The following is a 23,322-nucleotide window of genomic DNA, read 5'->3' as shown; positions in this document are numbered from 1 at the left end:
TTAATTTTAAAAGATATCTTGGCCATTCCTGTCCCTGCCTTCTCCACTTTACACCACACAACAGTAGCAGGTCATCCGGGGTAAACAAGTTGGGGAAGCAGTTTTCCAAAGAATGCATCCAATGCGAGGCATGTCTGGCAGCAGGGCCAGGATGTCAGTCTTGTGGGCATTTTGGTAATGTGATAGCTGGCTCCATCAACTCATATTAAGGAAATTATGGCTTAGCTATGCAAAGGAGAGGAAAAAACAGATGCTACAGTCTGTCACAAGGCTGTAACAAGATAAAGAAGAAAAGTTATTTTAGATCATCAGTCTCACTGGTCTAACCTGAAGGGAGTTGATTCCTTAGTCCTCCCCAGGCATCACGTACATGTGCACAAGGTGTATTGTAGGATTCCCTGTGCAGGGGAAGCCAAGTCTGACCACCTCACACACCTAACATCTCTAAGTCATTGCCCAGAAATGAACACCTAAACCTTTCATTTTAATGTGCACATCGGGTATGTTTGGAAGCTTTCTGGAGTGGTTCTGATGCTTTTCTACACATGCATTGAGGGAATAGTTCTTGTGTGCAAATTTTAGGTAGGGAGAAGTACGTAGTACACCAAGAACTGTGTTACACAGGAATAACATACAGTGTCAATTTTTTCATGAGACTATTGCTACACATGTCACTCTTCTATACTAGCATTTCTTTTATGTTTTTTTATTATCTTGGGAATGTGGAGCTATTAAAACTAGAAATGCAAAAGATGCTTTACACCTCTGTCACGGTCAATATCACCTGTGGGCCGATGGTTGTGTAGTGCATTTTCAGTTGTTTTTTCTCAGCATTTCTCTATCCCTTGTGAAAGTTGGCCCTCTTATCCAATTAGCAGCTACACAAAAATGACATTGAGGAAGTTTTCCTGACATTCACGCTTCTTTTTTTTCCCTTTCTTTCTGATTTTATTCAGCTACCTGACTGTTTTATTACCGATGGACATCCTAAGTAATTCCTTCTCTACTCAATGTTTCCCTGTTTAGTTCTGAGTATTTGTAATCCTTCACATGCCCTGTGGCAAATAGAAGGGTAGCTTCTTGCACTTACGGTTGAGAACTCTGACATTCAGCCCCATCTCTGTGGCATAGTCAGGCAGTATCAGAGAAAATAAACTTTTTGGGTATAGGTTTGGTGCCAAATGGTTACATGCAGAGTGGAGGGGTTAGCAGGTATCAGACAGCAAGTCTCTGGTGGTGTGTTCAAACGTACTGTGCAAACAGCCCTGCATTCATCCAGCCAGCCAGCCAGCCAGCCAGCCAGCCAGCCTCTGAGCAAACCAGAGAAGGGTTATGCTGCTCTAGAACATATTTAGCCACATTACGTTAGCTATAGGCCCAGAAGAATACATCTAACAGCAAAGCACATCAGTATAAGGCTTGTGTAATTAGCAGGCATCTGGAGTGGAGCTTGCTCATGTCCAGCTGCATTGAAGACTTAAGCATCAGGGACTGTATCTCCTTACACAACCTGTATAAATGTGTCTTGTTTCTGTACATGTAGATGTTTAATAGTTAATCATTTGCCATAATTCATTATTTTAAGCGTCACATATTTAGGAAAGCAGACATCTAGCGAGCTGTGTAACCCTTGCTCTTCATGTGTCCCTAATGTGGTGAAAGGCACCTCAGAATATCCAGGTTAGAGTGAATGTCATACTGGAAAAAGCAGGAGCTGTATCCATGCAGAGAGTAGCTCATGTTCAGATAGTGCCTAATTAGGGAGAAAGATTGCTTTATCTTGGCCAGTTACTCCAGAAAGTTTACTGTAACAGTACAACTGCAGTTGGATGTGATAATGAGCAGTATGTAGTTGTTGGCTTTTAGTGTTATATTTTTTCTTTATATTAAAAAACCAAAGCAGCAATATAAAACATGTTTAACTTTGCAACTAAGTTCACGGGAAACAGAAGCTAAGTGAAATACAGTTCCCACTGGAGTCAGTGGGTCTTTTCTCGCTGACTTGTTTTGGGCTACTCTAGACTTTATTCGCCTCTTGGATTTTTTCCAGCCGGCCACACGATGTCACTTGTGCCCACAGATGTGGCTCAGTCTTGGCAGCCTGGGAGGCAGCTCCTCAGCTTCTACGTGCTAACGTGAATTGCGTTTGTTTTCAAACTGTGGTCTTTACCTTAATGCATTTTTCCCTGGTAACTGAGTAATACTATTTGGCGATAGAACAAAGCCATCCCACCGTCTTTTGTGTAGCCCAAGAGGACAAGAAATTGAACTCTGCACGGATGTTCAACACCAGCAGCTTTTTCCAGGCAGGACTAGAGATTACAATTTTGTGGCAGATACGTTCGCTCTATCTCAAAGGTGTTATACTCTTTGCCCTCTGGTGTCATTACCATTCAGATAACAAGCAATGGTAAGTTTCCAGTTTCCAAACTGGAATAGGTAAGGCATCCATCTAATTCAGTATTCATCACTACGTGCCTGTATCAGACATGGAAACCCTATGCAGGACTTAAACCAAAAGTTATGCTTGTAGTTTATAGCACTCCTCAAATGGTGGTTGATTATGTTTCTAAAACATCTCTTGGTTTTATAGATCATCTTCATATTGCTGGCTTAAATAAATCAAGCTCATCAAGCCTTCTTTCCTGCGATGAGCTTTCATTGCTCCAGTTATTCTGTAGGCCACTAGTCTGGTGGAGTTAATTTAACTCCCTTGAACACTGATGAACAAGAACAGCAAAAAAGATTCTGCTGGGATCTCCTGTCACTGCCTGAAAACACTGCAGTTATATCTTATATGTATCAGGACAGACGTTTCCAACTTTTGCTTTTTTTTCCACTTATATTAGCAACTCAAGGTCATCTTGTGATTGAGCTGTGTATCTAAGCCTGTCTCCTTCTCCATCAGTTCCAAATTATGAGCTCTCAGCTTAAACAGTAGAAGTTTGGGGTATTTCTTAGTCCCCAAGTGCATGACTTTTCCCATGAATTATTAAAGTTTATCCTGTTTTTATTACTCAAATGTTCAAGGATATCCTGGTCCTTTATGATATCTCAATCATCCTCTGTATTGGCAGTGCTTTATAACTTTGTGTAGACAGCAAAGTATATTAGCCCATTACTATTTTCGGTGTCTAGATTTTTAGTGAAAATGTTAGGCAATTTCAGCTCAACACTGGTCCATGCTGACACACTTCTCTATCAGCTCTGCTCAGTTCTCACTACCCATTTCTTACATTTCATTATTTACTTACTGACTCTATAATTCCTCCGATAAACCCTGTCTTCTCCAGATTTGCATTTAATTCCATGTGTGGCCAAATACCAAACACTTTAATGATATCACATTAGAGAAGATCCAATAAAATTTATGTTGTGCAGAACTCATTTCTCAGAATCACAGAATCACTAAGGTTGGAAAGGACTTTCAAGATCATCAAGTCCAACCATTAATCCAGTGCCACCATGTCCCCTAAACCATGTCCTGAAGCGCCACATCCACATGTTTTTTGAACACTTCCAGAGACGGCGACTCCACCACCTCCCTGGGCAGCCTGTTCCAATGCCTGACCACCCTCTCAGTGAAGAAATTTTTCCTAATATTCAATCTAAACCTCCCCTGGTGCAACTTGAGGCCATTTCCTCTTGTCCTATCGCTGGTTACTTGGGAGAAGAGACCAACACCCTCGTCGCCACAACCCCCTTTCAGGTAGCAGTAGAGAGCGATGAGGTCTCCCCTCAGCCTCCTCTTCAGCCTTCTCTGAACAAAGCAAGCTACCAAGCAAGTCTGGCACTGTGTCTTTAACTTACGTATGTCAAACCAATTAAAATCTATGTGAATATCATTTATTTTCTATTTACTTCGATGATTTTGTTCAGCCTTTCCTTAAGTTTTCTGTTGGAAGCAAACTGATAGTTCCTCATATCTTTTTCCACTCTTAAATATAAGAACCATAGTTGCTGTTCTCCAGTGTAAGAGGTGTTGGACTTGCAATTCGATGTGAGCCTGTCGCTCACTGCTTACATTAAGTGCTTTGAATTATGTTTCCATCACGGCTGTGATTCGTTGGTGTACCTCTATTCCGTTAGGTTTCCCTCATTGCTCAGTGCTTTTTACCTTTTGTTCCTAAAAACGGAGCTGAAATACTCTTTCAGTGTTGGAGCCCTACCTAGGCTACCTTTCACCTCTGCTGTGTACCGACATAGCCTAACTCCCAGTGACCCCATTTCTTCTTTCCTTGTTCTCTTTTTATTTGGATAGCTGGGGAACCTTTTACTATTTGTTTTAATATCATTTTCAGTGTTTAACTCAGCTTGACTTCTGGCAGTTCTTGCTTTATCTCAGCACATCATGAGCTCTTTGCTGATCCATCTTTTGTTTTTTCTTTCTGTATGCTTATTCCTAATCATCTCCTTAGGGTATTTATTAATCCAGTGGGGTCTGGATTCCCTTCCTGCATTCCCCTTTGGACACAGATTGCTAACGTTTTTGACAGAAAGAAGCATTGTACATTCAGTTCTTTGAGCTAACTGACTTCTCTAACTCTTTCCATCAATTTATCAAAATTTTCTGTACTGGAATCAAGAATGTTTATGACAGACATGTTTGCTCATCTTCTGTTTCATTTAAACTGATTCAGCTTGTCACTTCTATACAGTGTTATTTTTATTAACCAGAAACTAATCTGAAACACTTTTTATCCTTTCACTGACAAAAGGAACTTCCAAACTTTCTTATTAGTATTAAAACTAAGGTTGTACAGTTGTTTCATACTGACCGCGCACAGTTTCATCATTATGAAAATTACATCCAGTTTGTTCATGGTAAAACCACTTTGGCAATTTTTTCTATCTTAAAATTCACTTTCTCTTGAGTGTTTATACTCTCAGTGATTTACTTTATCCATTGCTATACCTTTATTTATGCTTTTTTCCCACTTGAGGCAGTAGAAGTTTTAAAGAAAGCAAATTCTTTTTTGGTGGGTGTTTTTTTTAAGTCGTATGATACCGGCCCTTCTTTTTTAAGAAACAAAACCAAAACCAAACCACATACATCATGATCAGAAGTGATGTAACTCTAAAACGACGGTACCTTTAATCCCATTTTCAACTCATGGTTTAACACCAAGTTGGAGGGCAGGTATTTCACAAGCTCTCAAATCTGCTTTACATCACGTAGTTGCATAAGGCTTCTGTAATGTGAGTCCCATAACGCTCTTCATGTCATGCCTGGTAAGGTGAGTGCATCCTGGCATGCTGTTGTTTCTATTATAGACATTGCTACATGTGTTTGTGTACATCCAGTACAGAGGAAAGATGAGCATTGCTCAGTTACGTTTCATCCTGCTAATAGAATGTACATGTTGACCTTGTAATTGCTCTTTCTGGTTGCTTTCTGTGTTTTAGTAGGCTGTAAAGGATTTACAAAAAAACACAGCGGTATGTTATGTCTTTTACAGGATTTCCATATTCTAAATCTGCTTCTCTGCCTGGTTATGGGAAGAACGGCTTGCATCAGGTAGGTATACATTTAAATGCATTCTCCAGGCAATAGTGTATCATAAATAGGCAGCTTAGTAACTACTTGAAAATCTACACAGTAATAACACTTCAAAGGCGTTTCGGCTGCCAGCACTGTCTGGCAGATTCATACCCCATGCAGGTTACGTTTGTCTGTCTGCAAGAGGAAGACAGACTGAGGCTTCTCCTTTTGACCATGTGTGTCATGAGCATTAGGAATCTCGTTTCTCCTCCCGAAACAGAGGTCCAAAAGGTACAGGCTGCACATACTAATAGATCAGAGTATAGCTTGAATTAAAGATAGAGAGGGTTAGGCCTATAATTAGGCAAGTAATGATCTTAGAGAAAAGGGGGAGTAGCCCATATCCATTGCATTTCTTGAACCATCTGTTCTGTTTTTTTCCAGTATGCGCATATATATATATATACACACACACGCGCATATATATACACACACACACAGAGTCATTGTACTTTTAAGGCAGGGGAAGGAGCAATACAGAGAGGATGTCAGGCAGCAGTCTAGAAAGCAAAATGCATAACAAAATCGTGATCAGATCAGACTAGGGGTTCTTTTTCTAATCCTTTATTACAATTTTTGCAATTCCTCAGGAAAAAGGCATCTTTGACACTCTGGTCTCTCTTTCTCTCAGGCATCCAGCATTATGGGTTCTCAGTTCATGACTTGAATTTTTAGGTACAAATAGTAATAAGTTGGCAATATATAGACACATAGGCACTTACATTTGAAGACTGATTTGTCTTTAAATTGCATGGACAGGATCTCATTCAAATTCCTTCCTTCCATCCAAGGAAGATGTGAAACCTGCAAAAGTACATGAGCAGGATCAAACTTCCCCAATGATGAGTTAATCTGCAGGTCATTAGAAGGAGCTACAAGAAAGGAGCTGAGAGAGTAGCTAAACTAATTTTTCAGTAGCTACTGAAATGGCCATCCCTTTGAGTTAATATTACAAGATTAATTGTGCCTGTGTTGCTTTAATACCCGACTGCTTGAATTCCTCTCTGAAGGAATCAGTGGCACTGCAACTTGATCAAATGAGAATTAGGAGTTAGAAAAGGTCTGTCCCCGCTTAGGAGTCAACAGCTTTTTTCTGAATATTCAGAATAACTGTTACCAGTAACCTGAAGTGAGCAGGGGACCGACTTGTGCCCAGCCACTGCACTGGTGAGGCACCAAAGCCATCAGAAGGCTCCATAGCGATGAGGCCAAAGCAGAACTCCGTCAGCAGTGGAGTTGGCTGCGCTTGCAGGCTGAAGCCAGGCAATGTCATATGAAAGCAGCAGATGGCAGCAGTTGTCCCCCTTCAGGGGCTCTAACCTCGCAGCCGAAAACTGGAAAAGTTGAAAAGGCTGTTCATGGTCAAATCCTTGAGGCCAGAATTCTTCTCAGAATGGGTGTCCTCCGTTTGGATTGCAGGTTCATACCAGCTTTTGTGGTTTGTTATTTTTAATCAGCCATCCCTGTGCTGAGTAACAAAATAAAAAAAAAAAAAAAAAAAGGAGCCGTGCAGGTTATTGTGAGTATAGCTGTGCACACCATTGATAGCCTACCAGGCAAACATGAGACTCAGGGGGGAAAAAAAATCATATAACAGTGCTTTTCTGATCTCCTATAATGTTTGTCATCATAGCATTTGCCTGCAAAGAAAAAAGACAGTGAGTCAAACAAAGCTGTGGCACATACGCAGTTCTCCCTGGTCTTTAGTGGCATCCGCAGGGTGAAGCGGAAAGCAGAATGAGACAAGTTTCAGTGCAATGTTGAATGATCTGGTCTGCTGTAACAGCTGCAGGAAGATGTCTGCATCGCAGGAAAAGGCAACTTCAATCTCACTTTAGTGCCAGGTCTTCAAGCAGGGGTGCCTGGTGGCTTTCTGACACCTTTCTGCCTCATTGAAAGCTGTGGGGAATCAAAGCTCGAAAACCTCCAAAGGGCTTAGGGCTGAGGTGGGTTGATACAACACTGCAGTTGCCTCTCGGAGTGATATCCAAGCTCCAGCCGTCACTGGTCTGTGGGAGTTCGCGGCGCAGGCAGCAAGCTGCAGCCGCTGTGCCTCCGAGGACCCCGGCGTGCACTTGAGACCCCGTCCTCGCCTGCAGGCAGAGCTCCATCTCTGCCGACACCGGTCGGGCGTGTGCGAGCACTCGGGACTCCTGCCTTGAGCAACTGGGTCAAGTCTGAATGAAACTCTATTCTCGTTCTCTCTCACAAGGATCTGCAGTGGTACCGTCTGCTTTTCTTCCTTCTCTCAACAATGTGCAGAGCAATTTTGTGGTGTGTTTTGCTGCTACATTGCTGCTTTCTTTCTCTTTCAGCCTGAAAATATGGGCCAATACGAAACGGACCAGGAGTCAAGCTGGGGGATGAAAGGTACGTTGCAGTATCATTTCCACTCCAGTTCATGTTTTCTTCCTTTAGGATACTCATTAACATCTTGCCGAAGGGATACTATTCTGAGATCTTTCCATAGTTCACTTAAGACTGACGAGATAGAGACCCAGCTCAGCATCGTGTTTATCACAGAGAATCTTCTTTTTATTTGACCGAACATAAAGGCCTGACTGAAGTCCTGCATCATGAAGTGGTGCAACCATGTTGAGTCAATCCCAGTATCCTCAATAAGCAGCAAGAGCCTCTGGTTCTCTTTGCTTAGCAGGTGGTGGTCTCGTATCAGAGAGAGGAAGAAATTTAAGATAATCACTCCTTCAAGACATATCTAAAAGAAGTCCATTGTGCTTCTTGTTTGTGCTACAGTGTGGTTAAAATGTACAAAATTCAAAAAGCAGATTTATTTGCATTCATTTTTTTATTACAGTTTAAGTGGACTGTGAACTTAATATGGAACTTGGGTTGGAATTTTCAAAAGAGCTGAACAATTTAGGAACATACATCTGCTCATGAGGAAGAGTAGGATTTTTTGTTTTTCCAAGACATTTAATCTTGTTTTAAAAATCTTACGCTAATGCTCCATTTCATGCCCTGATGTTGATACAAATCTTTGTCTCTATTTTTGAATAATTTAAAGTACAGTTTTTGAACTTCTCTCCAATTTCATTTCAGACCATAAAAAGGTCTATGAAAACATACTGGCTCTCCTGGTTGCATTTAATTATCGAAGTGAATAGATGACCTGGTGGCAGTCACATCTTATATAGTCGTATACTGACCTAACTAGAATACTCTTGTGCTAGTTTAGATCCAGAAATCATTGTCCCCGCACACCCAAATCATCTTGTCTTCACTATCCTTATTCCCACTGCAGTCAGTCCAAGAGCAGGATGTTGGCATCTTGAAATATTGTATTAACTCAGTGATTTTCATACATGTTCCCAAACTGACATGCCTATAGTAATCCATATATTTTAACTGTTTTCAGTAAAGAACAATAAGGGCAGGACTTTTGGATGACAAACTGACTGACTTAACTCTGCACAAAAGCCTCCTGTAAAAAGAAATTCCCTGCCTTGCCAGACATACTCAGTGTAACCCAATGGCCTCAGGAGATGGATTTTCTGTAATAAGCCTTTGATTTGAAGGACTATCGTTTCGGTAATAGACAGTGTTCTAGGCATTCGCAGCAGGGGGGTCAAATGCTTGCTACGCATGCAGTTACCCAACAGCTATTGAGAGGAGAGAATTGTAGTAGCATAACAAATTGCTGATGTACCTAAGCGTTCATTGCGGTGACTCCAAAAGAAGCCTATAAATTCTAAACGGTGAACCTGTTCTCATTCTCTTGCAGAATACAAGGTAAGAAGGGCTTTTCCAACACTGGAAGAACAATCAGATTCAGCACTTCCTAGCAAGGTTACATGTGTTTCTTTTTTTATTTTATATTTTGTTAATTTTTGTCCCAGTGAAATATTTGTCAAATCAGGATGCAAGTATGTACCGTTTAAATTAGTAAGTTCCCCACACCAGAATCAGATTTGGCTGGAGTTCATATGCGCTTGTCTTTTTAACAGATTTATCCTTACGAAACACTTATTGTAACAAACCGAGTGCGTGTGAAATTGCCTAAGGATGTGGACAGGACCAGGCTGGAGGTAGGAATGATGTTTGCTTGATGGCTTTGCAAGTCTTTGTCCTGTTTGTTCACCGTCTTAGATATTCCTGTACCCGAGTAATAGCAATGGAAGAGGAGAGAAGAGAGGAGTAACATTCTATATTATATTTTATTTCAAAACACTAGTATGTAGGCAATTTAACTAAAAAAGAATAGCCAAAAGCCTGGCAAATGTCTGACCAAATGGTGTTTTACAGAGATACTGATGAAACCCACTAGTTTTGGTTGATTATACAGGGTATTGAACATTGGAACGGAGAGGGTGGAAACTTGTTTTTTTTAAATTCCTATAAAAACCACCCTCTGAATAACCTGAGTATTATAAAAAAGCTCCGTTTATCCTGCAAATACATGGACCTGTGTTTCTGGTCCCTTGTCTTATTCAGCCTCCCCTTTGGCCGTGTGATGCACGATCACTGTGCTACAGATTTGCTGTAGCATCTACCTCTCTCAAAGAGTGGTAGTATAAGCTGGAGAAATGCAAATACAGCTTATCATAATGGAAAGCTTAGTTTCCAAAGGCCAAATCCTGAAGTTGATGTTCAGGCAAAATTCATGAAGTTGACTTTTTTTGACTGAATAATGACAGGACTTACCTAAAGTCTCACCTAAGACTCACTTAAATTATTAAACTAACATATCTTTGTGTGAATTACTATTAAGAAGAAGAGATAGTTCAATAAAAATTTTGTGATTAACAATATTGGACTTCTGTGAAGATTTTTATTTAAATAAGTTTATTGTATTTTTAACTTGATAATGTGACAGGAAAAGAAGAAACAAACTTTAATCTTAAAGCAAAAAAAGAAGAAGAACTATGAAGTAGCAGAAAGTTCCTCATTAAAGATGAAGCTTTTAAAAAAAATTCATTTACCAAATTCTTATACATGTAGTATATCTTGGAAATGGTGTATGTTCTTAAATACTTCAATGTGCTTGTAACTTGATTACCCAGCAAGTGATTGTGAGGAAAGAAAAGCCTTAAACATGTGCTGTTTTAAGCCTGGGGTACATCAAGACATGATAGCAATAATAAAAAGCATATTGAGTCCAGAAAAAGAAGCAGGGAGTTGGAGGGATGCTCATCCGGACACATCCTATAAAGGATTCTTTTATATATATACACATATATTTTGTATATATTAAAGAATAGAGCCTTTGTTTAAACACATCAGGCTGGTCTGAATAGCAAATGCAGCTCCAAATTGCTTTTTTAAGACGACACATAGTTTGCTTTGGGTGGATCATGCCTGTCCTGGCTGCCATTATCCGTAACGCACACACTGGCCTCAGCTGGGATTGCTGTTAGTTTAACAGCCGAGTTGCCGGGTCTGACACACACCAGGTGCGGCCCAGAGCCCGGTGGCCCAAGGAGCCCCACCACGGCAAAGATCTCACAGAGGTTTGCCAAAGAATGGTGCACAAGGTCTGCTTCAAACCCGCACCAGGAGAGCGGTGAGGGGACCAGGCTGATCCTGCTGGTTGCTGCACTGTGTGGAACATGGGTGTTGCAGGAAGGACTCCTTTCGAGACCATCTCACATTTATTAGGGGTTGGTAGATTTTTAAACAATTAAATTAGCAGTGTTTTAATAGGATTATAGCTACTGGAAAAACAGAGGCAGCAGCTCATCTGCACATTCAAACCATACGCAGGGGTGAGTGGCAGGCATAAACTGCTGCCTTCCCAGCCGGCCTCTTCCCCTCCTCCCTGTCCCTTCCTTCCGCATTGCAGAATTGCTGGAAATAAGTAGCCTTGCACAGAAAAGCAGTTTATCGTTATTTCCTCTTGTGGCAGAAGATGATGTCTGTAACTTAGTTGCTGACTTGTGCCTTCAGCAGATTTCAGGCTTGGGCAAGACCCAGGACCCAGGGAGCCCAAGACTACGTGGGTTTATAGGTTTGCCCAGAAACAGACCAGGATTAGACACCCACACCCCTCCATGTGTGTGTAGAGAACCCACTTAACATATTTGGGTATCCTCAGGCATTTGAGGGGCAACACTGGGAATACTGGAAGCAGGTATTGAGGTGAGATTTCACCTTTTCTTGAGCACCATCTCACATTTGCTACAGGGTACGGTTCAATGCTCACAGATCTTGAGGAGGCAAGAGCCCTCTCCGAGCAGAATGGGTTGCCAGCTGGTCTTCTGCTTTCATCCTGCACAGCCAGCATCACTCGTGGAGGGCTGGGTCTGCCTGCAGAAGCGGTGAAGGTGACACCACTGCCAAGCCCATGTATAATCCAAACTGTAGAGTGATTTATCTAGGAAAATCTTTTAAGACAAATCCATGTTCTCATATTCCAGTTTTGTTACAACTGGTTTTGAGGGCTGAAGCCTCACCTTCCTCTCGCTGCTGCAAATCAGAAGCAGCTCCTGGGTGCGATGACTGTGGACAGGGTACAGGTGGTGTTAGTGGAAGGAGACCTAGAACCGCTACGTTCTATATCAGCCATCAAACCTGAAATCATACCGTGTCCAGTATGATTAACATCTGATTTCCTGGACTAGGAAATCAGGAGCAATAAGGTGAATAAATCTGCTAGCTTTATTTATAAATGAGCTAGCTTTATTTAATGGCTCTCTTGCAAGCTGACTTGAAGCGGTCTCCTGTTTGTGAAGCGATCTGTTGTGAACTTTGAGTGATCCAGCATAGATGTCATGGAAAAGGCACTGTTGTTTGTCTCTGATTCCCTCTTCCAAGGGACATCTTCTATATTGAATGTTCCCGTCATGAAAAGTGAACTCAAGTAAATGGTATTAGCTCCTTGGGTCAAATTAAGAGAGGCTGCAATGGAGGCCTGGGCTAATGGTCAAGGACAGCAGGAGGGTGGGGTTTTAATGGGTGGTAGTGTTTTTCTAACTTTGCTCCCATTGTGAGTATTTTTTAGATTACGCTGTTGTGTAAGAAATTTATTTTAAGGATTATAAAAAATATTTTCTTGTAAAAAGGCATATTTTTCTAAGCCCGAGAGGTATCTAGAGATTAGGAAGGCTCAACTGGTAATAAATGCATTCAAATAATAGGAATTCTTTCTTCAAAAACACATATATCTGAGTGTAGAAATGCTCGGCATGTTTTTGTTTGCTTGTTCTAACTCGGCAGTGAGGCAGAAGTAGCCCAGTTCATGGTGCTCCTCCAGGAGATGTTTATGCCAACAGTGAACTAATACATGCAACACTGAGAACTAGTCGCAATAAACGACCTGCTGATTTTTAAATACATTACTGGCACTCTGACTTTTGAATGAATAGCCTGGATCTTTGTTTAGTATAAGCTGATTAGAAATGTGAGGAATTTATACTAGATAAGGATTTGGCCCAGGAATTTTTTTAGAAGTTTCTCTCTACCACAGTGCTGTTTATTCAAACATTAGATGAATGGAGCAGCATTCCTGTGAGCTATTCTAATGGGAAACGGTGAAGAACAAGTTAATTCAGGTAATGTTGCAGAACGACAAAGCAGTAGGACAGGAGTGGATTGCACATTCTGGGTGAAGAAGAGGAATTGCCACCCTCACCGCGTCTGCAGATGACACAAACTGGGGAGGAGAGCTGCTGATGCTCTGGCGAGCAGAGCCTCTGTTCAGAGGGACCTGGCCAGGCTAGAGGAATGGGTCGACAGGGACTGAATGAAGTTCAGTGAAGGTAAATCCAGATTCCTGCACTTGTGACAGAATAAATGCCATTCGTCAACACAAGGTGGGGGGAACAGCTCTGCAGAAAAGTACCTGATGGTCCCAACGGAAAACATGCTGAACAGCTCAGCAGCTCACCTTTGCAGTAAAGGGGTTATAGAGGAAAACATACCCTTCTCAGAAGTAGGCACTGGAAGGCCAAGGGGCAACAGTCACAAGCTGTAGGAAGGGAAATTACAATTAGACATAAGGGAAAAGTTCCTCATTGGAGAATAGTGCACTGGAACAGGTTGCCCAAGAGGCTGTGGAGTCTCCATCCCTGGAGGCATGCAAAACTCAGCTAGACAAGGCCTTGAGGCACGTTGGCCCTACTTTGAAGACCTCCATAAGTCCCTGATTTGCTTAGGTTGGTATATTCTGTGAAGACAAAGCCTTAACATAAAATGATTACATAATAGGATTATTTGGTGCTCTTGCTGCAATAGCATTCGAAAAAATACATGATTTGGTCTATCTTGGAACATTTTATCAAAAGGATGATTTTATTATGCAGGGGCTTAAATAAACGTGTCCTGGAGCAAACAACCCTATTTTGGACAGCTTAAGTCCTGAGTTTCCACGGCCTAAGACATCACCTTTGGATGGTACACGTTAGCACGTTCCTTATCTGCTGGTTTCCCAGTGGTGGTCCACATGATCTGTTGTTTTTTTTTCCTGAGGAAGTTGGGTTATGGACACTTCTAAAAATCTTGATGCCTCTTTTAAGTACTTGAATACGTTTTATGATTTAGGCCTTGGGCTCCTAAAAGCATACACTTGATACTTTTATCTTAGATTGGATATTGTTTGCCTGTTCAGTCACAGCAACATGATTCAGTGCTTGGACATCCAAATTGATGGTTCATGCCCAGCTGCATTGTGGTTGGTTTTTTTTTTTTTCCCCCTGCAGTTGCTTTTATCGCAGAGTATAAGATTTCTTTTGTGGTCACAGGCTGGTGGTTTTGAAAGCCAATATAGGTAGAGTCTTCCATTTGGTAATCGTCTTTCAGTGTTTTCATTTGATTTTCTTATCTTAATGTATCTTAGTTTCTTTAGTCTTTTCTTTTGAATGTCAGAGAGTTAAAAGCATTATTCATTCATGCCTATCAAATACAGTAGAAAGTGAATTATTCCACTTTTGTTTGAGCCAGTTCGTTCTTTGTTTAACAAGGATACACTGAAACAATTGCTAAGGGAAAAAATATTCTGGAATGTCAAGTAGCAAGCCTTCATCTGCCACCTTGTTCTCTTGTAAACAGAAATGAGAGCTTTAAACATGGGTGCGGTCTTGTTTGAACAGAGCACTCACATTAATTCAAACATGCTTTTCCTCCTGAAACTGCTTGTCTGGATTTGTTTTAGGGATGACATTTTTTCCACTATTTTTTATTCAACAATCGCCCTGGGTTCTAGCCATTTGGGCTGCAACCATTTTAGGACTGGTTTCCAGTAATTGAGCCTGAATTTGTAACAGCCCCAGCTTCTAGATGTCATTCATACAAGTAGCGTTGTGTGTCCCACCTCCTACGGAGCTCAGATGGGGAAGAGCAGAGCAAAACTGGAATTCCGTGCCTTTAGCGGAGAGAAGTGCAGTTTGCAGTTTGGGGCTGGATTTGAGGTTACGGGCTCACTTCACAGTGAAGCTCATAACCTGGAGTGAAAAAGTGCAGTTCACTGACTTCAGTGGAACTTCACACTGTTTACCTTGAAAAACATTTGTGTGGTATTTCTTGTTCTAGGCATATGCTTGTGTTGCGATCGGTGATGGATGTCTGTATCAGTTTTCAAAGCCCTTACAAAAGGAGCCATTATAAAATGAAAATATGCATTCGAAATTATGTGATATGTATGAAAGCTAATTCCTATCAGAGTGGAAATGCTGTAGGAGTGAACAGAGATCAGGTGTGGAGCATTCAAATTGCAGATGCCCCAAAGCCCAAACTAAGGGAAACTGCAAAATCTTCTTTAAGAGTAAAGTATTTTGTATTTGTCTATCTCAATCAAATGAAATTTTTGAAAATCAAGATCTTCTGTGTATTTTCATAATTCATTATGGATTCATAGTTTTATTTATTAATTATTCTCATCAGCAATCTGTTAGGCAGTTACATATGTAACAAGGCAGTTACGTATGTAAGTGTCAGTATGAAAAGGCTCATTTGGTTGAATGACTGATACAGATTGTCCTCAGAAATGTTCTAGTGTCTGCCACTGTGTAAGTAATATATTGATATCCCCGAGTGAAGTACTTGTATCTTTTCAGCTTCTTGCATAATTACTCAGCTGAGGAAAATATTGAATGTACAATGCTACCACAGAATATTTTGCGTGTGCCTTGTGATATTTCACGAGAAGTTAGGTTGTAAGTACCCCACGGTAGTACCGCTGAGTGGAAAGCATACTTACTCTGTGCAGGTTCACGATACCCTGGGATACTAGATGAGAGATACCCACAGGTCCAGGAGTCTTGTGTAGGTGCTTGGGGTTATGTCAGCAGAGGGACGGGTTTCAGACTCCTTTCCTCGCTGCTCCTGTTGCAGTGCTTTTTTGGGAGACCCACATTGCTATGTGGAAGCAGAGGAGAGAGGGGGATCTATACCTCCTGCCAAGGCTCAGTTGCACAAGGGCTCCAACTGCTCAGTGTTGTGACGAAGTGCCCTACTCCAGCATAACCACTATTGTAGCGCCTACTGCCTCATCCCCTGATCAGTGGAGTTGCTCTAGTTATCTTTTGGTACCTTTTGAAGTTCATTAGGTGGCACCTCATGCCATTTCTTAATGTTCCCTCCCCTATCACGTAATTACTTAATAGTTTGAAATATTTATTGAGCATGAAGCGTAATTACTTGCTAGATGAGCATAACATTCACTACTCCCTTGGGAACGTGACACATGGCTAATTACAGCTTTGTAATTAGCCATGCAGTAGGCTTAGCAGAAACCTCTGAAAAGCCTGCTGAGCCCCAGCAGTGCAACAGAAAGAAGGGTGAAAAGTGCAAGCCTTGTGAAAGCAAGATGAGGATTTGAAATTCAGTAGATCAAAGAGAAAATTTTCCAGAAAATTATGATTGGGCATCCAGGCTGACTTTGAGTGTTACCTGTGGATAAGCCTTTCCCAGTAAATCCCAGTTTAGTTTGACTATTTTGCATTTTGAATACTCTGGAAAAGATCCTGTAGCTTTTACTTCTGGATTTTGTGGATCAGAGGTTGGAAGTGTTACAAGGACTCTGAACAAAAATGAAGTGGACAGCCATTTAAAATTACACTCTCTGAAATAGCATACGCAGTAAGTGCATCGGAGAGAGGCTAGATGAAAGATGCACTATGGATACAAGCAAAGGCAATATAATGCTCATCTGTCATTTCCTATGAACATAAGGCAACAAAAAGCAAAGGAGAAACAAACTTGAGGTTTTAAATGACCTCTAGGAACTGGGACTTAGATTTTTCTAGTCTTCAACTCATCACATCCTGCTATCCACTGTGTTGGTTCGTTGGTTCAATATTGACTCATGAAGTATGATATCCTCTGAATTTCCTACATCAGCAGGTTTTCACATGAGGACTTCATCCAATTACTGACACAGAATAAACATGCTTGTGGAGCATGACCTAGTCACGTACTGCAGTACGTTAAGGTTAATTGCAATTTTCCCTTCCTACACCTTTATGCACAGTAATGCCGTGTTCCTAAGTACTAGTTTTGAAGGTCTCTGAATTTCATTAAAAGTACAATTATTCTTGGGGAAAAGAAATCTCATTGAATTAAATAAACATTATAACTCTATTTAGAATGATTAGTGGCTTTTTAGCAGGCCCCAGAAAAATAGAGACAAGCCTCATTAATTTACAGTGAAAAGCATCACTTCTTTCTGAGATAACACTGTGGCATAAGTGTTTGAATGTGCAATTAATTACTTTTGTTCTGAGAGACTAAAAAATGAGCACGTATCTGTACTGCTCATTTTAATGGTCGTGTTTTGTAGAGCATGAGGATTTTCCATTACAGTGGTTGCATTGCAGTGGAGAGGTTTAGCTCAGCTCTTGCTTAGCTCTATATATCTTAATAAGCAACATTTGCATTTTAATTCTTTTATTGTGCATTTGTATGTTTTAGGAGAACTAGCTGCATAATTACAGCAAGGTGTGGTGTCCCTTCTTACACAGTGCTGTGCCATATAGGTGACATCCAGGTGAGGAATTACAAGCAGCAGCATTCGGTTCCCAAGCTGCAGGCCACCTTCAGGCTTCCCAAAGTGGCATCCCAAGGTTGTGATCCCATATCTCGTAATCCAAAATGCTGTCAGTGAGAGGTTGTGCTTCAGGAGACACGACTCTCTTCTTCCGTACAAAGCCACTGCTGCGTCCCGTGGACACATCTGGTGGATCCTCAGCACTTTACTGAACTGTCTTTCTCTGGTTTCCCACGCAAGCTGACATGAAATGCTACCCAGAACAAAACGTCGAACACTGTTGACTTTACAAGCCTCAGATTAATACAACTTTATCAAAACAATATGATGCAGTAGTCCTTTCTAGTGTGGCAATTTCACACTTAAATACATCCAAAATGCTGATGTTCTGATGCAACGAGCTCCAGTATAGGAGTCTTTTTAGTGACAAACTGTTTTTAAACTGTTTGTTTCCCTTATCTTTTAGCAAGGTTTTCAGGTCACATCATGTTAACGGCACTGTGCAGCTTCCAAACTGAGCTCACTTAAATACAGTCAGTTCAGAGTGTGGGCAGAAGGGGACCTTAATCTGGTCCTCTGTACTCTGCTCAGTGTCTGCAACGTGCCCAGCTTTGCTGTTGATGCAGAGCAGAGAAGTAGAATATGCCTGAATATGGCCAAATTGTCACAAAGGGAATTAGGAATCGGTTACTAGCATGCTGTAAAACACCCAGACTTCCTATGTAAACAAGGCCAACGCTAGTAAAAAAAAGCAATGAATGTTGCTTTTACTAATAAGATTGGCCATTCCTTTAATGGCCCAACGATGCACTATTAACATAGCTGGATATTTTAAGCTGATCCAATCCTAAAAAAAAAAAAAAAAATCATGTTGTTGGCCTTGTAAAGCATAGCTTTACACACACATCTTCTCTCATACCTCAAGATGAATATCCTTCCTATTCCCTATGCATGATTTTCAATTTCTCTTCTTTTGTTTGACTAGTGAGACAAGGTAACGATTCAGTTAAGACAAATTAATATTCAAATAGCTGAGAAGAAAAATAAATCAATCAAAGATTTCTTAGTGGTGCATTTTCTCTGCCTTTGTTTGTGGAGAGCGCTAGGTCTTAAAGCTATAAGGTTTAGGAAAGTCCCAACAATAGTGCAGACAAAATTTAACATCACACATACAAAGAAAAGTACGGACATTAACTTCCCACACTGGCTTATTCCCATGGTGTTTGGACCCTTCAAATACTTGTAGACGTTTACCATATTTTCCCTTAGTCATCATTTGGCTAAGCTTATACATATTTAGGCCTTTTAGTCTTTCCTCATAAATCAAACTCTGCAACCATGATTACTTTTGTTACTTTTATCTGAAGCTTTGCCAGTTTGATGACATCTTTCTGGGATCAAGGTTTATTCCAAAATTTGCAGACAGAATTGTAATCATTGCTGCTTCTAGGGTTGGTCCCAAAGCTAGAGCTCATGATGCTTGAGAAAGGGATGGTGAACGCTTCTGAGATGCAGGGAAGACAGTGGGAATTATGCTACACTGGGCACAGACTGGTGTCCTCAGAGAGGGTTCGGACCAAAGGGGAAGTGTTCCCTTCTACTAGAATTACTTTTGCATGTGGATAATGCATTGATGGAGTAAGAAACTTTGCTAATATTGTAATCTGGTTGTTAGTCCTTGAGATAAGGGACAGTATGTGGAGGAGAATTAAGACCAAAGAAACTGCCTAGTGGAATGGGAGGTGGAAATAAATGAGCTCGTGCTTTCCCCATCTCAATCTCTGCTACTGCATCCCTGGGCTGGAAATTCTCAACTGCTTTTGGATGAGGCGTCACCAACTGAGAACTTCTGTGAGGAAAAAAACAGTGGTTCTGGTGTAAAACAAAACTTCAGTATAATTAGAAAATGCATGCATGCAAGGAATGAATGTGAAGTCATCTGGATGCAAGCGGAGGAGCACAGCGCACTTCTAATTCATGCTGGATTGTATAGATGAATGCAGACTGAAAGCTTGCTAAGCCTGAGGGCAAAGCAAAATGATAAATGGCGAAGTACGGCCTTGGAGAGGAAAGGGGGAATTGCAGAGCTTGTGCTGAGATCGGTGGCAAGCTTCATCAAGAAGCGTAGCGAGTGTTCAACACCCTGCAGAAATGGCCTGAAGCCTGGCATAGGGCTTGCTGACTCTCCCTCTGTTGACCTTCAGTGTTGAAACAGGTCTGATGAGACCATAGCAATTTCTAGGAAGAAATGGTGTTATTTACCTCAAGAAAAAAAATGTTGAAAACATTCCTTTTTATATTTCCTATGGTTTTGGATGATTGGCAAAGTGGGTTTAGCTGCAGGGTATAGGCTGTCTGATTTCCTCTTTCAGTATGAACTACAGTTTGTCATTGCTTTCTCCTGAGTGAGGGGACACCTCAAGTCTTATCCACAATCTAGAAAGCAAGATAAAACAAAATACGATACACTTGGCTCATCCAGACTTCTTTTTCAATCCCACAACTTGCAGACATGTTCCTTGCTGTGAGAAATTGCTGAAGTTAAGCTTGCTCACATTTGTCTGCTGGGGAAAAAAATCAGTGCAGAGAGAAGTTACATTTTCTTTCCAAACCCAGTAGAATTAAATTCTGTCAGTGAGAGATTGTTTCTAAAACACATTGTCAGATGTTGCTCATTTCCATGCGAAACAGGATCTCCTTTGCCAAATATGCATGGCGTGTTTGTTCCATGCTATGCATAGTGCTTATGGTGGGTTGCTGTCATTGGTCAAATGAAAAATGAAGGCTCCATTCCAAACTCTTAGTCACTGTTGTTCTGAATAAGTGGAATCTCAAGGGAAAAAAACCAAGGCTGTCCTTTTTTAAGAAACCACAAGGGCCCATAATGACCATTCAAGGTAATTAAATGTAGTGACTTCTTCTAAACAATTCCATTAATTTTCCTTGAGTAATTTACATTACAAAGACAAATGCATTGTTAATAAGTGGAAAGTAAAATTTTGCTTTCAGATTTGTCAAAAAAAAAAAAATTGTAAGGTAGGGCCAATGGGACTGTGTCCCTTCTGGACAGTTAAACCATCCTGGGACTACCAGGGCATGTCAGCATGCTCCCTGCCACAATTTTAGCTAATAGCAGCAAGCGCTCTTCCAGACGATGCTGGGACCTGATTCAAATGATAGACAGCCTTGGCTTATTTGAATTAGCAGTAAAAACATAGTCTAAAGGACCCAGCGGCTCCCCTGCCTCTGGGGACTGCTGTGCTCTCCTCTACCTTCACCTTCTTGCACTCAGCATTTGAAGGCAGCACTATTCACATTCGTGAGGACTTGTATCTCCCTTAAAATTACCCTCCTGGCTGACTTGCCAGCATGTGTCTTGAGAGTTAGATGCCATTATTGAGCCTCCTCCAGGAGACGAGGACATTAAACACAGGTTTCTCACCTCCTAGGAAGTCCTGCAAGCAGGGGGGAGTGAGATGAAAGGAAAGGGCCGATATCCTTCCCTTGAAATAATGCAGTTGTCTAGTATGTGATGAGCCTGATTCTGCTGTGTGAGGCACGTCCAAGCATTTTTTGCCCTTAGCAGCTTTGGGGGACCTCATTTTTGGATACAGGTGGTCCTTCAACAGGCACCAAGGTGCTCAGGATGGGGCTGCCTGGGTGTGCCTGGAAGGAGAGCTTTGCCAAGGCAACTTCAAGTCAAAAGCTCGGCTGGGGAGGAGAGGGCTAGATTGCGGGGTTGGTCCCAGGTTTCAAGGAAATCTTTGTAGAAGAGGAGAGTCCATGTTTAAAGATTGCAATTTGTAATTCTCATTGCATTGAATCTGTCTCTTTTAGATGGCGTGTGTTTAGCACATCAGAAACAGAGAAACATAACTGATACTGCTGAAATGCTTGAACAAGAGTTAGTCCACAATTATCAGGAGAATTTTATATGGTATTCATTTCTAAGTCACATGTTTATCTTTTCTGCCTTTTCTGTGTGTGTACAGATCATTGTTAGGCAATTGTTATCTTACCTCCTTCCAGTTCTTTGTATTGGTACTCTCCTCTTTTTCTCTTTTTTTTTTTTTTTAATGTTGGATCATGAAAACATCAAATAGAAATGTAGCTCTTGGCATTAAATGTAGTTCTTGGCATTTAAAGAAAAACAACTTTATCCAACTTGGACTTCTGATATGAGTCTATCCCCATGGATAAGCACATTTTGGGTTTAAGAATTTAGCAGTGTGCTCTCTCCTTTTGTTACATGGCTGCTATTAGCAGACCAGTGTGGCATCCACCACTCTCATTAAAGATCAAGGCAAATCAAATCCAACTCTGAAATTACATTGTTATCAATCTCTTTAAAGTCCTAGAATAGCTTAGATTTGTCTCAGCATGCTCTGTCATCAAGTACCAAGTATAAACACATCTTTTTCCTGAAGACCACAACTTCTGCTCACTTGGAACTATATTGAAAAGATTATTTTTTCTCGAAAGTCACTACTGCCATCATTAATTTCATTTCCCAGCTACTCTGACCTCATTTGGTTTTGATGCAGTATTTTCCAGAACCAGTTTGGGAATTTAAATGCAAATGCTAATGCATTATTTTGTGTGTGTTTTAAAACTTAGGAGGGGCAGAAATATTCCTGTGCACAGAAGAGCTTAATGATACCTTTTGTATTTTCATTTTCAAGAGGCATTTGTCCCCCGACGAGTTCCAGGAAGTCTTCAAAATGAGCATTGAGGAGTTTGATCGTCTGGCACTTTGGAAGCGGAATGACCTGAAGAAAAAGGCCCTGCTTTTCTAGCCCCTCCTGGATAAAACATGTGCTTAATCAAAACAAAAATAGTCTTGCCAGAAGTACCACATGCACTTGCTGTTGAACCATTGTCCAGCTTCATTGTGTTAGTATGTGTCGGGGGAAACAGGACAGATTAGATGGCAACGCGTTGGAATACAGAGGATTTGCTAATCTTGCATGACCAGCTGGTTTTGTCAGTAACTCCTGGTCCTACCCAGTTTACAACATGCAAAAAATCTAGCTTTAAATTTATTGTTGCTTGCAGTATTGCTTGATGCAAGTGGAAGTTGTGGAAGGAAGAGAAAAAGTGTCACTGTGACAAAGGAAATGCATCCAACATATTGTTCCATTAAGTTTTACAACAAATTTTTGACAAAATAAGTAACGAATATAAAAATTCTCCAGCGGGGGATCACATGCTATTAAAAATATGGTAAAAGCCAAAGAAAAGCATGTTCGCAAGCAATTATTGCAATTGTTTATTTGTGGTACTTTTTAAGAATGAAAGCAAAAATATGGAAGCACCTTAATTCTACTTCTTACACTTTAGACACAGCCTACTCTCTAAAAGGTCATATTTGTCTAGAGGTAACTAGCTATCTTTAATTACAACACAAGAGTTTTTATTTTATTAAGAATATATTATGACATAAAACAGTTGTAATGACTAAAATGTATACAGACCTACTTAAAAATTTAGTCCCATTCATCAGGAAAACTGAAGCCTTATACAAAACTGGTTGAAGAGTGTATTGTGCCAGTTAACTGTGCTTTCCTACTACTTTGGGGTGTTTGGAGAACTTTTTTTTTTTACATTTCATGCTGATAAAAATACCATGTAATCTTAATTATATGTAGATAGATATATCTATCTATAGAAGAATTACTTTCATTAATATATGTCCTAAGTAAAGGCATTCTTACTTTCTTCACTTTCTGGCTTTACACAGTAAGCCACTAGAACTGTGATGGCAATTGGTAGGTGTGGGAATGGAACAGTTCAGCATAAAATGTAACAAAAAAAGCTTGGTGTGCTCTATCAAGAATACATC

General features: G+C 40.8%; 1 protein-coding gene across 1 annotated transcript in view; it reads left to right on the top strand.

Annotated features, from left to right (window-relative positions):
- Window positions 1–22,997, top strand: part of LOC104627886 (actin-binding LIM protein 2-like) — a gene marked incomplete at its 5' end in the record, with an annotated part of 38,944 nt that extends 15,947 nt beyond the window's left edge. The window contains 6 exons of the mRNA XM_010296281.1: window positions 5,460–5,518; window positions 5,827–5,829; window positions 7,858–7,912; window positions 9,285–9,292; window positions 9,508–9,588; window positions 22,163–22,997. Of these exons, the coding sequence (XP_010294583.1) occupies window positions 5,460–5,518; window positions 5,827–5,829; window positions 7,858–7,912; window positions 9,285–9,292; window positions 9,508–9,588; window positions 22,163–22,276 (320 nt within the window). The remainder of the gene's footprint in view (window positions 1–5,459; window positions 5,519–5,826; window positions 5,830–7,857; window positions 7,913–9,284; window positions 9,293–9,507; window positions 9,589–22,162) is intronic.
- Between the last annotated feature and the right edge of the window lie 325 nt (window positions 22,998–23,322).

This window comes from Phaethon lepturus, unplaced genomic scaffold (assembly GCF_000687285.1).
Source record: "Phaethon lepturus isolate BGI_N335 unplaced genomic scaffold, ASM68728v1 scaffold14431, whole genome shotgun sequence".
In the NCBI taxonomy this organism is placed as follows: domain Eukaryota; kingdom Metazoa; phylum Chordata; class Aves; order Phaethontiformes; family Phaethontidae; genus Phaethon; species Phaethon lepturus.
This window is presented reverse-complemented; position numbering and strand designations above follow the sequence as displayed.